Source organism: Amphiura filiformis, chromosome 6 (genome assembly GCF_039555335.1).
Source record: "Amphiura filiformis chromosome 6, Afil_fr2py, whole genome shotgun sequence".
Taxonomy (NCBI): Eukaryota; Metazoa; Echinodermata; class Ophiuroidea; order Amphilepidida; family Amphiuridae; genus Amphiura; species Amphiura filiformis.
This window is the reverse complement of record NC_092633.1, coordinates 70,593,315-70,609,509: the sequence shown is the minus strand read 5'-3', so window position 1 is coordinate 70,609,509 and position 16,195 is coordinate 70,593,315. Positions and strand designations below refer to the sequence as shown.

Sequence of the window (16,195 nt, the reverse complement as noted above, 5' to 3'; positions counted from 1 at the left end):
CACATTAAACGGTGCTTTAAATGTCTTTTTTCCAGGAGGAATACTGATGATTACTTTTCATTCACAATAACATGAAAACATTAAACGGGGCTTTAAATGGTTTTTTTTCCAGGAGGAATACTGCATGATGATTACTTGAAATCCTGTTAAGCATTATAGTTTTTCATGACATTTACTGAAAAAAAATGAAAATTATTGCTTTATATTTGGCCGGGAAAATTAATTTTACATTGAAAAGGTGCAACTCAAAATTTTGCTCATTTCAACAACAAATTCGATCGTTTGTATTGAATTAAATGACTGAGTGAACCTTGTACAACAATAGAAATCGGTTGAATAGAGATCTGCCTGCTTATATCGTCTGTTCAAATGCTCAATCATTAGTTCATATTTTGGACATCCGAACATATTGAAGATGTAGATAGTCTTCGTTATTTTTTGTAACCAGGATTTTGAAGAAAAAAACAATCCAAACACAGAAAACCATTAGCATATGGCATAGGCATGTTAATAACTAAGTATATAAATAATTGTACAATAGATTTTTTTTGTCGGCAACCATATGACAACACCACTTTGGAATTCTTTTTCTGACATTATAATTTGATAAAGGCACGTCGTGGCGTCATACCTTACTGTTCCTCTTCCTCTACTGTCAGTGGTTGTTGTTTTGCGTTTCATGTTGTTGTTGTTCTTGTTGTTGCTAATGGTAGTCGTCGTATCTACTCAATTCAAAATAAACCCAAAGTATACAATGTAAACAAACAAGTCGAACGGACTGGTATCCTACCTGTGGATTTATTCATCGGAAATTCATTCGTTCGTAGAAATAAACTGAGATTCCAAAACAGTCTCAATAAGCGTTAATCTGGACGTGATTTGTGCGGCCTGGTATCTCTCTACTCCCCATTCCAGATAAATACAGCATTAATTTTTTGGGATTCAAAAAATATGATCAAGTTCTGCAAAATAAAACATAGCTAAATCCTAATCCTTTAGTTAGTCCTAACTGGCAATAAAAGTAAAATTTTAATATTTGGCCGATTTCTTGGAAAAAGAGCCAAAAACATGCATTTTGGGCATGTTTTCTGACAATCGACTCACAAAAATCAAAATCTAGTTTAAAGTAATTTTCAGCTATATACTGTGAATGTTCAATCAAGCAAATTTATTTTAAATATGTCATTTCTTTTTAAGTTAATACTCATATGCAATTCCAAACAGATGATGTTTGGGCTCTGACATTCAAGTACAGGTAACTGGAGAGGAGAAGCGAACGAGTTACCCCCAAGTCACAGCGGTAGGTAATGACTGGGCCGCCGAGTGCGAATATGTATTTATTTTGGAAGGTTTATGTTTGCTTTAAATATTGGGACGCTTTTCCCAAATTTGTTATTTTTGGTGATATTTCAAGAAAGCGACATGCCAAAGACAAATCTTTGGGCACAAACTTTGTTACTGTTATACAGTTAACACAGTTCTTTTCCACACATCTACGTTACCATTGGCTTTGGTGATTTACTAATTTTGTGACTGCTTTTTGGCGTTTTCAAATGCGATTTAGGCTTATAATGTAATTAACGCTGATATCTGAGCATGCTCCTTTTAAAATTTATATCTGAATGTCGGCTATTGCAGCCAACTGAATGCGAATTAGCTCAGGATAGATGTCGTATTCCTCTATGTGAGTCTCTTGAAAATATGATTACTTTGAATTCATTTGAACAACATCAAAAGTTTCCTCAAGATACTGGGTTCGTGGCTGTAGTCTTCGGCGCCGTATCGATATCTAAAAAAGGCTCTACTAGCGAATATGTTTTATATTCCCCTCATGAAAGCTTACGCCTACGCCTATACTATCCTGCTTTGGATACGTTGGCTGACCATAGGAAATATGTGCAAAGATGGCAAAATACCTTTCTTAGACACTCTTATAATCAGAAAACCCGACAGCTCAATAAAACTACTTGTGTACAGAAAGCCCACACATACTGATCAGTACCTTCAATTCAGAGCATCCTCTCCATCAAAAAATGGGAGTGATCAAAACCCTCTTTGATCATATGAACTCTGTCATCACAGAAACAGGTGATAAAATCAAAGAAGAAAAACATATTCGTACCGCCCTTGAAAACTGCGGCTACCCGAAATAGACGATGGATAAAGTGAAAGATCAAATGCAAAATAAAATCAAAAAAGCCGAAAAAGCCAACCCTAGGAAAAGTAAGACCACTGAACAGAAAAGTAAAGGCATGGTGGTTATCCCATAATGTTAGTGGCTTGTCAGAGTGTATACACAGCATTTCAAAAAACATAAGGTTGACACAGCCATGGAACTACACCAAACAATATTTTAGTCCACCCAAAGTACAACCGCGAAAAAAAAAAAAAAACACGGGCAATTGCATCTATGAATTTGGATGCCAAAACTGTGATCAGACTTATGTTGGCGAAACTTCGCACATGTTTGAAACTAGAATGGTAAAACACAAAGCTGAAGTCAACAAGGCTACTAACAAAAAATACACTCACACGCTCTGAAGGCAAGTTGTCTGAAAAGGACAGACCAAATCAGCAATATCGGATCATGTTGCACGGGCCAACCACGTAATAAACTGGGATGAGTCAAAGATCCTTGGGCGGGAGCACAACAAAAAGTTTAGAGAAGTTCTAGAAGCCATGGAGTTAAGGGGGGGGGGGCAAGACCTTAAACAGAGAGGAGGGCACATATTTCCTTAGCCACGTATACGACCCAATTTTGAAGACTGGGAATGAATTTCAAGAAAGCGACATGCCGAAGACAAATCTTTGGGTACAACTTTGTTACTGTTAATACAGTTCTTTTCCACACATCTACGTTACCATAGTGATTTACTAATTTTATGACTGCGTTTTGGCGTTTTCAAATGCGTTTTATACTTACCATGTAATTAACGCTGATATCTGAACATGCTCCTTTTAAAATGTATGCCTGATTGTCGGCTATTGCAGCCAACTGAATGCAGATTAGCTCAGGATAGATGTCGTATTCCTCTATGTGAGTCTCTTAAAAATATGATTACTTTGATTATTCATTGTAACAACATCAAAATTTTCCTCAAGATACAGGGTTCGATATCTATATAAAAAAGGCACCACTAGCGAATATTTTTTATATTCCCCTCATGAATACGTCTACGTCTATACTATCCTGCTTTGGATACGTTGGCTGACCATTATTATGATTATACCAAACTATATATTATCAATTCTGTGCTGTGATTGGCACCTGCATGAGGTATCTCGTTGTATAGGCCTAATGCCCTACCATTCATGAAGCTGGCTAATGACTGACCATGTTATAGGTTTGATTGGGCACTGTCATCTTCTATAAAGCATCCAGTTTAAGACTTAGATGTTTAGAACCTGGTCATTACATAATCCTACAGGAAATGGAGTGAACGATCCATTAATGATTTGTGCTGATATCAAAAACTCAGAAAGTTATAAATAATAGAATGTTTGGAATTTTGTAACTAAAATACTAAATGCATTCTGCAAAATATGTTCTGACAACATAATATTATTAAATATATTTCTTACTTTCTTTCGTTCTATTAAGGGGGTACTACACCCCTGTGGTAAATTTGTGACTATTTTTGAAAAAAAAAAAAAAAATAATAACACACTGGTAGCAAAAGTTATGTATATTATTGGGGCAAGGGATCCAATAACTACACTGAAATTTCAGTAACTCAAGACAAGCGGTTTAGCATATATGATAGGAAATGAGGTACACCCTAGCGGTACCTTATTTCTTATCATAAATAACGAACCGCTTGTCTTGGGCCACTGAAATTCCAGTGTAGTAATTGGATTCCTTGCCCCTATAATACACATAACTTTTGTTACCAGTGTGTTATTAGTTTTTGAGAAAATGCAAAAATAGACACAAATTTATCGAGGGGTGTAAATACTTAAGGGCAATTCAATCATAATCCTTCAGGAGCGTAGCTACGGGTAGCCAGAGGGGCCAGTTTCCCCGAAAGAAAAAGCACAGATGGCAAAAAGTACAATGTCATTAAAATTACTAAAAAAGGGACAAAAAATTGATAAATGATGACGAAAATTCTGTCCCCCACACTAAGTGCGCTATGACAAAATCCTAATGATACATCGCAAAAGCAGACAACAGTTTGTAATCACCGTAGGGTCCAATTGGGAATTCGCCATCATTCCAAGAAAGTCAACTGCTCCAGATGTTTCCATTGATTCCATTTTATCCCTATAAAATCTAAATTCTTTCATATTATTGGCACTGTAAAATCCCAAAACATTACACCTGGATTGGAATTTTTGTATCATCTGTGTAATACAATAGATATATGAAATACAATTGGCATGTTCATAAGATGTGAAGCCCGGGTGAAAAACACTAAACTATAATATTTTCTTATAATAGCCCCAAGAAAGCACTGGGCTGGCTTGAATCTACCGGGACCTTAAGGATGTAACGTAAATGGCAGGGAATTGTGCAGCAAGGTTTATACTTTTCATTCACCACATTAAACGGTGCTTTAGATTTCTTTTTTCCAGGAGGAATACTGATGATTACCTTTGATTCACTATAACATGAAAACATTAAATGGGGCTTTAAATGTCTTTTTTCCAGGAGGAATATTGATGATTACTTGAAATCCTGTTAAAAAGTTTTAACAGTTGCAAATGAGCAACCTGAGCAGCCTGAGCTTAATTCCCTTACAGGCAGAACTTAAGTCACAGCTTCTTTTGTTATGCATGTCGCGTTAAAAGTCGATCGATTATGTTGAAAGCAGCACAATTAAGAGATACACCTTTTTGCTATGAAATTTATTTTCTTGGTTAAATATAAAGCAATATTTTTTCCCTTCAGAAATGTCAGCTAAAAACATAGTGCTTGGATATACATTTTGTAAAAAAAATTCCGGTGTTAAAATTAGGCATGAAATTGTGTCTTTTAGTGTAAGATTATTTAGTTTTATAGGCTTTAAACTTCGGCCGCGAGCTTTTTTCGGAATCCATTTTATAGCGTTTCAAACTAATATTGTTTCCAAATGACAGATATTTCCCACCTCTCACCATTTTCCACTTGCGACTGCCAAAATGTCCAACGTACTTCATTTCTAATATTCGCCAGCGACGTCTTTCGTGTAATCCGATTATCACTGTGTCAACTGGACGCAACGTTCCCGGGAACCACCACTAGGTGGCAGCACGCGACGAAAGCTTTGATGGAACACCTTAATTACTTTCATATGGAAAAACCAGGTAATGCTCTGAGATGCCCGAGATATCTATGATGTGGCCACAATTTTGACATTGTAGCGCAGCCATGGAATGCCTTTGAATGGTTTCAAAAGGGTTGGGAACGCTGATAAGTATACGAAACAGCATAGATCTGGGCCAAAAAGGTGCATTTAATCGACAGATCTAATAGACCCGTGACGTCTGCGTGACGTCACGGGTCTATACATGTACAGGTAGCCGGGTATAGCCCCCTTCATCTGGCCAGACGCCACCAACGGCATCTCTAGTTCCGAAAAACTCTGGATCACGCTTTTGAGTTCTGCAACACGATCAAAATGATCGCAACACTATGCCATGTACTAGGTGCAAATAACAAGCAGAACTAATAAATATTTCTACTATGGCTTGCGATACCATGGTTGATTTTGAAAAAATTGGTAGCCGGAATTCAAAACAAACCCAAAGCATACAGTGTAAAAATGTCAAACGGACTGGTATATATTTTACATGATCAGTGCCGCCGACAAGGGGGGGGGGTAACCGGGGCGTTACCCCGGGGCCCGGGGTCCTAGGGGGCCCGTAAAAATGAAGAAAAGGTACTTTACTATGGGGCAGTAAAAGCAAAGAAAACAGCCCTCAGGGGCCCGCAAAAAATTCAGAATAGATACCTTGCAATTAAGGCATATTTTCTTTGCTTTACTATACGGGCTGACAAAGGTCTCTTTTCTTAGCCCTAAGGTAGGCCTATCTCTTCTTTGCTTTTTACGGGCCCTCCGAGGTCTCTTTTTTTTCTTTTTTATGGGACCATTAAGGTATATATCTTTTCTTTGCTTATTAAGCTTTTTTTACATACTCACTAAGGTCTCTTTTCGTTCCTTTAACACGGGCCTATGGTATCTTTTCTTTGCTTTTTACGGGCTCACTACGGTCTCTTTTCTTTGCCTTTACGGGTCCATTATAAGGTCTGTTTCCTTTGCTCTTTTACGGCCTATACAAAGCAAACAAGAGTAACGGGCCCGTCCGCCCGTTAAAAACAAAGAAAAGAGACATGCATTTTATAAAAAATACAAGATAGCCTTTGAAGCACACACTCTAATAAATATTTCACTTGAATTTACTCTTTGCTTTTGCCAAAATGATCATCCTCGATATAATGAATTTTCGAGAAATCAGGGGAGTGCACCTTAATCGTGGGAACACAAATTGAAAATTTTCGCGCGCTTCGCGCGCTTCGCGCGCATTGTGCCCTTCACTTTATTATTTGATCATTTACCTTAAGGTTTTACCGTCGTTACTAAACCTATCGACGAAATTTTTTTAAATTGACATATTTTGTACATTAATATGTGTAGATAATAAATCAGGAAAAAAAATTGGGGTGCCGGACCTCACTTTTGAGCTACAGCCGTTTTAAAAGAGATGTACATTTCCAAAAATCTCTGTACACTTCAATGGCAAAATCAGCAATTTGCCCAAAATATATCACCTTTTGCGTTGTATAAAAAATTGTCGAGACAAAATTTTTTTAATTTTATATATGTTATGAAAAAGTAAAAGCTCTGTAAAATCGCGCAAAAAAAATTGGGGGTACCGGACCTAGTTTTCGCGTAAATTGACCAAAATAGGTCAAAAATACATTTTTTCTGCGACACCATGCGTAGTTAATTGCGTACGTGGATATTTTGGTGCGTGCCAACGCGCTGGTATGAAGCGCGACCTGATGCCGGATCAGCGTTCATTTACGCATATGGCCACAAAAAAGAAATTGTCTGTTTACGCAGGAAAGTTTTCACTGTAAAAAAAAGTTACCTAAGATACTTAGGCTAAGAAGTGTCCATAATTATGAACAATTATAATGATGTCGACTATTAAGGCTAAGAATATTTAAAAAATCTTAGCCTAATTCTAATTTGGTGTATTTTGGTCACAAACGGGTGTAAGAAAGACGCCCATTCTGCAAAGATATTGGGCCAAAGAGTTATCAAGTTACACAAAGTGAGTTATTTTCAGCTTTATGTTCACCTGACTCGAATGACCAAAAATAGGATTTATTAAACATGTTAAAGCGAAGCGTTTGACACCATGGGCGGAAGTGTTTGACTATAATAGGCCTACAATTATTATAGGCATAGGCCTACTTAGCATGCTTAGTGCCGTTTACCGAGAGGAAAACTTTTTGGTCACAAAAACTATAGGCCTACAGAATTATCTCGAGGTGGATTCATATCATCAATTGTTGTAGTTCAATTAAAGCAAAGTTAAACGATGGGTTGCCAATAGCTGTAGAAAAACGTTTGGCCAATTATGATATCATTTTTGTAAATGTATGACACATTATTTTTTTTTAAACTGAATAGTTTTGATGGTGTTGTCTATATCGCATGCATTATGAATTCAGTACACGTAGTACCGGTAGGTCTTTACCCAATAACACAAAATGCTTTAAACATTTAAATGGTGGATTATAAACTTTTAAAACATTTTAAAAATAACAATCAAAAACATTGAACACTTGCTGCAAAACATATTCTAAGTTGGAACAATGTTGCCAAAATAATATATGTCTACAATAACATTTTCACAACATGTTTTTAATTTTGTTGTAGTGTGTTTCATTATGAAACGTTCTACAAACGTATAACCTTTAATAGGCCTATAATATACCGTAGTGCTTACCCAACATTTAGGCCAAAATATTATTAAAACGAATTAACCCATTTAACCAACACTCGTTTAGGCCTAATGTTAGAAAAAAAAACCACCCTGATTCTGTGTTTCTTTTTTTTTTTTTGCGCTCAGCAAACATTGTTTTCTTTATTTTTTGGCCCTAGTTATCGCCGGTGCGCAAAAATAGCATTGACGCGCACAACACGCATCGTTCTCTGCGATGTCTGCAACGCAACGCCGAACACGACGCGGCGTACGCACGCCTTGAAAACAGGCGCAATAGTCAAGTCGAATCGGGTGACGACGGTAAAACCTTAACATTGGCAATTTTTTCGCGCTTTGCACGGAGTTTGTTTCAATACGTCCAATCTGGCAGCAAAAGTTGCTAATTCGAATTACAAATTTTGGCGCGCTTCGCGCGCATTTGTCCAATTCACCGGTTCATACTTGGATCATTTTAGCTTCAAATTGGCTTTAAATTGGCAAATTTTTTGCACTTTGCGTGGAAGTTGTTCAGAGAAACTTAATCTGGGAGCAAAATGCCGTTCAAATTGCAAATTTGTGCGCGCATTTGTCTCCTTCAATGTTCATATTTGATTATTGGCAGCTAAACATGCTACTTTCGCTCCGCTGCAACATATGTTCAAGGATTTTACACAAACCTCCCTCCCCCATGTTACAAAGAAATTTATGCCACTGCCACACACACCCACACACTTATGAAGTCCTGCACCGTCATCACTGATCAAAGGGGCCCGTGCGTTCACATTGCCCCCGGGCCCGTAATGGCTCTCGGCGGCACTGTACATGATTTATTCATTGGAAATTCATTTGTTCGTAGAAATAAAGATTCCAAAACAGTCTCAATAAGCGTTAATCTGGACGTGATTTGTGCGGCCTGGTATCTCTCTAGTCTGCCATAATACACTATGGTGACTAAACCACATGTATTCGTCTTATGTAGTCCGTATCCTGAAGCAACGCTTCTCTTAATCATTTAACTTGTTTGGAGGAAACAAAAACAAACTAAACTGAATTTTACATTTTCAGCGTATGGAATCGCTTACTAGTATATATGCGCGACATCTGAATATAAAATGTATAAAATTCTTAAATACTCGCTTCCATGGGAATCAATTCGGCATGTTGATCTGGAAAGATAAAACTTTTTATTACAACTTAGGCTTCTGAAATATAAGAAGAGTAGTATTTAACACAAATTTAACTTGGAATTACTTTGTTGACTCAATAACACAATTAGGGGAGCTGTAGGGTGGCTTATTGTTTTAAAACTATGTCACAACATTACTTGATTTACTATTATCAATGGGAGGATCTTAGAAAAGACCGTGCACGCAGTTATACGAAAGACCTTTCCATCATGCAATGCAAATATAATTTGAGACGTTTTCATGAGTTTATTCACAAGGCAGGAAATCTGCGCAAATAGACCGTATTTAATGAAAGGCGTCCTAGAATTCGCAATTCACGTTTTTTGTCAATGAATAATAATTATTATCAGCATTGTTTTTCAACACATTTTGCCTTCTCCACGCAGCAAGTTCAATATGCAGAGTATTTGTCCTATTTGTTTTGGATAGCAAACAGGTGTATTTATCTTAACATAATTTTATATAATTATAATTGATGTTTAGTAAATATTAGCATTGACTTTCCTTTTCATACGAAGCCTGGATGGCATAGCACTTCCAACATAAAAATGTAATTTCTGGTAGTTATATTTATAGCTGCAAGTGTAGTAATGAGGCAACTCAATACAGGCAAGGTAAAGAAAAATATGATTTTCCGTAGATTTCCTTTTCTGTTTTTCTTAGCTATCATCCTAAGATAAAGTTACTTTCTAGGATATGAGATGGATCGAATAACTATGGGACTTACATAGAACCTTTTTGTGTCCTTTCTTCCTTCATTGATTCAATCAGCTAAAGTTGCTTTATCACAATTAGTTTCTTGTCATTATCATACTCCCTTGAGACGGTATGACGTATCTTATGGGGGTACTGCCCACGCAGGCACGGTGTAGTACTATGTGCTTTCTTTTGATTTTTCGCATGTTTTTGGAAGTCCAGACGGTGGGATTCTAGTATCTATTTTCTAATGGATGGTTCTCCTTGGTTATTATTGGTATTCTGTGCTGATGAAAACGAATATGCTAGTGTTGAAGAATGTGAATGGAATCCAGGCAAAAATTTAGGCATGAGTCATGCCCATGAACATGCCAAGATCTTGCCATGAACATGCCTTATTTTCGCTAGCAACGGGCATGAATTTGGGAAATTTGGATGGGTTGTTCATGTTCACCCATGAATATTCATGCCCTTGCATGCTTTTTATTTGCCATGCATGTAGTCAGAGCCTTGACATGTTCAGGGCATGTTGATGGGTAACTCATGGCATGAATTATATGGTCAATGTCAAATTTTCTCTACTACCATGCCCATTTATTTTTTTAAGGACGTCAATTACAATTTTAATGGGTTCAAAATTAACGACCCATGAATCCTTGATAGACATGATAGAGGATTTTCATGCCATATACAAAACAAAAGAATCAGAATGTCTTGCCATGTTCATGGCATGAACATGGCATGATTTGCATAGCAACCAGTAGTGAATTTGGGAATACCCATGATTTTTTTGCCTGTGATATATACAAGTGCTTATCACATGATAAAATGTATGAGAAAATACCTGGACCACTAATAAGTAAACGTCATGTCGGATCGACATCAAATGACCACTTCTTTTGATACATCGGAGGAAATTTTGATATTCATCTTGCCTAAAGATCCCTACAATAAGATACAGCTGACGCCTAACGCAACGCCTATACATGTAATACGGATTGGTATCAATAGATGTTATCCACTTTACTCATGTTTGACTTCTAACAAAAGGCGCTGATTTCCGTAGTATTCCTTATTCAAAACAATTCAATGCATGACCTCGGAGTTACCTGCATGACTCTTGGCGGGCTATTTTGAAACAGTCATGGTTGCACAGTGCAGGTACTTCTTTTGAAAGCCCTAAACAAGGTATAGCAGTCGTTGATAGGATATGTATATGCAGCTTATAGAACACGGATAACCTCTATAACACTGACTGACACACCCCATCTGATTTTAAAAGAATTTCGTGGCGCAAGCATTTAGTAACTGCATTCCTTGTCTTGTCCTTAAGTGCAAAACAATGCCTGACAAAAGATCCCAGGGGCTTAAAGGTCCGTAACCCGATCGACAGCATCATCCCCCGATTTTTTTCATTGTTGATGAGGTTTTGGTATCACATAATAGATACTATTTTTCTCATTACTATCCTGAAATTTGACGCTCCAAGTCGATGTATTTCCGGAGAAATCATGAAACACAGCGGTTTTTACAGGTATACCAGTTGTTCGCATTTTACACGACACGGGAGTTTTGGGTAGTCATAGAATGAAATCGGAATAGATTCGGAAGACTTCACCCCAGTACCAATTCGTCCGCAAAAATACATCAAATAGGCCCCTAATGTCAAACTATAGATGGCGCTATAATGATTTAAAACAAAAACAAAAATAAAGAAATACATAAGAGGCGAAATAAATAAGGAAACATGACCTATATTGTCAAGCATGATACGAGGAATATGAAAAAAAATTATGAGAGCACCTCCCCCATTAAAAAATTAGTTAAAAATAAAACAAAGAAAAATCATAAATATGTGAAAATGTGCATCATATAGCTAAAAATAAAGAAATAATTAAGCGAAGTAAATACAGCATGGGCTATCTTGTCAAGAATGATAATGAGCGCAGTGATATGTAATGTTTTTTAAGATTAATCAGTATGAATAGAGGGTATAAAAGTGTACAGGGGCGAGCCGGTTTTCAGTACCAAGGCGAACACTTCCTGTTTCCACCGGGACATGCGCTCGGGCGTTGTTTCGAGATGCCTGACCAGAATGCAATGCACGCGTACCAGTGTATTGGCTTGCTAATATGCTAATTATTCACATTTATGCTGAAATTGTTCCTGTTTTCTCACATAGATTGATAAAGGGGACAATATTTGACATTGTGTGTGTAAGTTTGAAGAGAATCCATATCCTAAACCGATAGGGTTACCCCCCTTTAAGGTTATTAATTATTTTAAACTGTTGTGATTTGGTACTTCACAGCATCTTACGAATGGTAGTGAGCTTTGGCAAAAACTGCATTGCTCAATTCATAGCGAATGTGTAGAAGAATTAAAATATCACAGATATACTTTTATAGGTGCTGCGGTTCTTGAGTTACGTTGTAAAGAGGGCTGAAACAACAACACTTTTGTAAAACGTACATAACTCATTAACAACAATAAATTAAGCAAGTTTGCAAAGTATAAGATTTGTAGAATGAACTTCTGCAAAACATCAAGGTGTTATTTTTCAATAATATATTGATCTAGATAATGAAAAATCGATTTTTAGGTTGCTTCGACCAACAATACCTCGTCTACCCTTAATAGTAGTAACAGTAGAAGTAAAGGCTAACTACAAATACGTAATAACTTGGTCACTGACTAAATCTTCTGCTGCTTTTATAGCAAATCATATTATAACAATCCATAGAGCCGAAGAGGGTAATTATCATCAGGGAAATTAGCTTTGAAGTAAAGCTAAGTTTTTTTCCTGTTTTCTTCCTCTTCTTCTTCTTCTTCTTCCTTCTTCATTTTCTTGGTATCAGCATGTAGTTTAGGGAATTATATCATGGGGGGAAAACTTTAAAATAGATAATTAAATGTAATTCCCTGCACATTTCCTACCTGTTTTTCTTCTTAATGATTGCGTCATGATAGCTCAGGAGACCTAATTCACTGCTTATCGTGCTGCTTGCTTTCTGCTTAATTGTTGCATCATATAATAATGCTAAAGTACCTAATGCATTGAACCCAATCTAATCATCTAATGTGGTTACAGGCTGCAAAATGATAGTGATTATGGTGGTTACTAAATATTTTGAAGCAGACAAAATTTTTGAATTTTGAAAATCGATCGTTATGATAATTACTTTACTTACTGCTTACTGCTCCCATAACCCTCCTGGGTCGTATGGGCACTGCATGATATACCGCTCCACCACCATCCTCCATCTGTCTCGGTTGTGTGCCAGGGTTTGAGTCTGTGAGAAATTCATCCCAGTCCATTCTGCGATGTTGTCCATCCATCTCTTTCTCTGCCGGCCTCTTCTTCTCTTTCCCTGCACTGTTCCCTGTAGGATCGTCTTGGATAGGCCACTGGATCTTGTTACATGGCCATACCACTTCAACTTCCTTTTCTTAAACATAACAGTGGACAGCAGGTCATCATAATTACTCATGTGTTGTAATACTCTTCTGCGCACTTCCTCGTTGGTGATGTGGTCAGTATATGATATGCCGAGGAGCCTTCGTAGGCATCTCATTTCTACAGCTTGGATCTTTTTCTGTAGTTCTACCGTCAGGGTCCACGACTCACATGCATACAAAAAGATTGAGAGCACTGGGGCATGAAGTAGCCTTAGTTTGGAGTTCAGAGTGATGTTTTTATCTCTCCAAATCGGTGGCAGTTTTGCCAGGGCAGCTGTTGTCTGTGCAGTTCTGGAGAGGATTTCTGGTTTGGAACCTTCTTGGCTGATTATGGCCCCTAGATATTTGAATTTCTTCACTGTGTCAAGTTGCTGGCCACTGACTGAGATTGGTGTTTTTATTTCTCCGTCATTATTTTTCATCAGCTTTGTCTTCTCTCCACTTCTCTCCATGCCATATCTGGTTGATGTTATGTCCAGCCGCTTTACGAGGTCTGCCAGCTCTTCTTCGTTTCCTGTTAGCCCTTCAATGTCGTCAGCAAACATTAGATTTGTGATTGTTCGGCCTCCTATGCTGACTGTTCCACAATGGTCTTCTAGTGCTTCAGTCATGATTCTTTCCAAGAAGATGTTGAACAAGGTAGGAGATAGCAGACAACCTTGACGTACGCCAACTTACGTGTGAAACCATTCTCCGATTTTGCCTTGTGCAAGTACTGCGCTGCTGGCTTTACTGTACAGCTGTTGGATTGATTTGATTAGCTTCTGGCCCATGTTGTAGCTCTTCATTGTGGCCCACAATGCGTTGTGCCATACACGGTCAAAGGCCTTCTTAAAGTCAATGAACACATGGAAGATGTCCTGCTGGTGTTGGTTGTATTTCTCACCCATGACACGCAGATTAAATATTTGCTCGGTTGTGCTTCTTCCACTCCTGAAACCGGCTTGCTCATCAGAGATAATTTCTTCTGCCTGTGGTTTCAGCCTGTTCAGTAATACTTTTAGCATGACCTTACTGGCATGACTAATTAAACTGATGGTTCTGTAGTTCTGGTATTGTTGCAGATTGCCTTTCTTGGGGAGTGTGATGATGAGCGACTGAGTCCATGGTGTTGGCCAATCACCAGATTGCCATATCTTATTGCAAATGACTGTGAGGATGTCAATTGTCATTTCGCCTCCATGCCTGATTAGCTCAGCTGTAATATTGTCTACCCCCGGAGCCTTTCCAATCTTAAGTGATTTAATGGCTTTCTCCACCTCTTCCCTCAAGACGGGAAAGTCATCATTGTTTGATGATTCCTGGCTTATGATTACACCAGGATCTCCATTTGTCTGGTGGTTGTAAAGGTCTGAGCAATACTCTGTCCACCTCTTTAGTATGCCTTCCTCTTCTGTTTGTCTTGGATGGTGTTGACTCGTGGCTGTCTAGGTTTTGTGAGGTCCTTGACAATCTGAAATGCTCTTCTGCTGTTGTTTTTCTCCAGGCTTTCTTCCAGCTCAGTACATTGTTTCTGAATCCAATAATCCTTAGCTTTATTCATGCTTTTGCTGACTTCCTTGTACCCTTTGGCACCGGCTGGTGTATTCTTCTCCTTCTTTAGCTTTCTCCTTTTGTCACACATGTCCAGTATGTCCTCGGTAACCCATGGTTGTGTTTTCCTGCGATGTTTCCCAAGTGTCTCTGTTGCTGCCTCAATCATGATTTCGTTGAATTTTGATGTCAGCATTTCGGCACTGTCATTGTCATTGAGCATCAACAAGGGAGCAAACTTCCCACCAACTGTGGCTTTGAAGGAAGCAGAGATGTTGGGGTCCTTCAGTCTGTCCAAGTTGAACTTGATCCTGGTGCTCTTGGTCTTTTTGGTATTCTTTAACCGGACTCGGAAGTTCATTATCACCATGTCATGGTCGCTCCCAATGTCTGCACCTGGGTAGGTCCTTGATGTCTCTTTGTTGATTCCTGACTGAAACCGCTTCTGCACCAGTATATAATCGATCTGATTATGGTATCGTCCATTTGGTGAGTGTCAGGTCCAGCGGCGAGATGGCTTGTGTTTTCCAAGAGTGTTGGCAAGTACCATGTTGTTGAGTCTTGTAAATTCCAACAGCCTTAGCCCTCTTTTATTGGTTACAGTATTGCAAGAGGGGCCGCAGAATTCCTTCCAGTCTTTCAGTGCATCCTCACCGACTTTTGCATTCCAGTTACCCTGGATGATCAAGATGTCCTTCTTTTTTACTTTGTCGATGACTTCCTGCAGTTGGGTGTAGAAGGTTTCCACATGTTCATCATCGTAGTCTGACGTTGGCACATAAACCTGGATTATTGTGATGTTAAATGGGGCTGCTTGCAGCTGAATGGTAATGATCCTGCTAGAAACTGGGCAACATCCCAAAACAGCATTCTTGATGCTCGTGTTGACAAGAAAGCCCACTCCATTGGCATGTTTGTCAAGCTCTCCACTATAGTACAACACGTGGCCTTCCTCTGTTTGATGTTCTCCGAAGTTCGTTACTATTGACCCATGTTGCACTAGATAGCAATGATAATTATTATACCCTAAATCAGATAAATTATACCCTAAATTAGATAGGTTGGTCGATACGTCTGTCATGTCTGTAGCAGTCGTGTAACTTTAAATGATGCAAGAAAAAGTGAAAAGAGGATGACCTCGGCTCCCTCAACATTGAGCCATCGCAGAAGCAGGAAGGCGGGTTAGTGTCGCGGTCACCTTACTAGCTTCTCACCACTGTGGTCCAGGTTCAATTCCCCCATTCCCCGCGTTACCACATGTAAGTTTGGTTGCCGATTCATGCTCCTCCTCACAGGCTTTTCTCCGGGTGCTCCGGTTTTCCTCCTTGTTTGCAATTGTACCTCTTGCAATATATCACTGAATCCTATTTAAGGTAAGAAGTTTGAATGTCCAAACTACAGCA

The 16,195-nt window shown here is 38.4% G+C and overlaps 1 protein-coding gene across 1 annotated transcript; it reads right to left on the bottom strand.

Moving 5' to 3' along the window:
• Nucleotides 1-15,288: 15,288 nt before the first annotated feature.
• Nucleotides 15,289-15,873, bottom strand: LOC140154740 (craniofacial development protein 2-like). The gene has a single exon (XM_072177306.1). It carries the CDS (start codon nt 15,871-15,873, stop codon nt 15,289-15,291), a length of 585 nt encoding a protein of 194 aa, XP_072033407.1.
• Nucleotides 15,874-16,195: the final 322 nt, after the last annotated feature.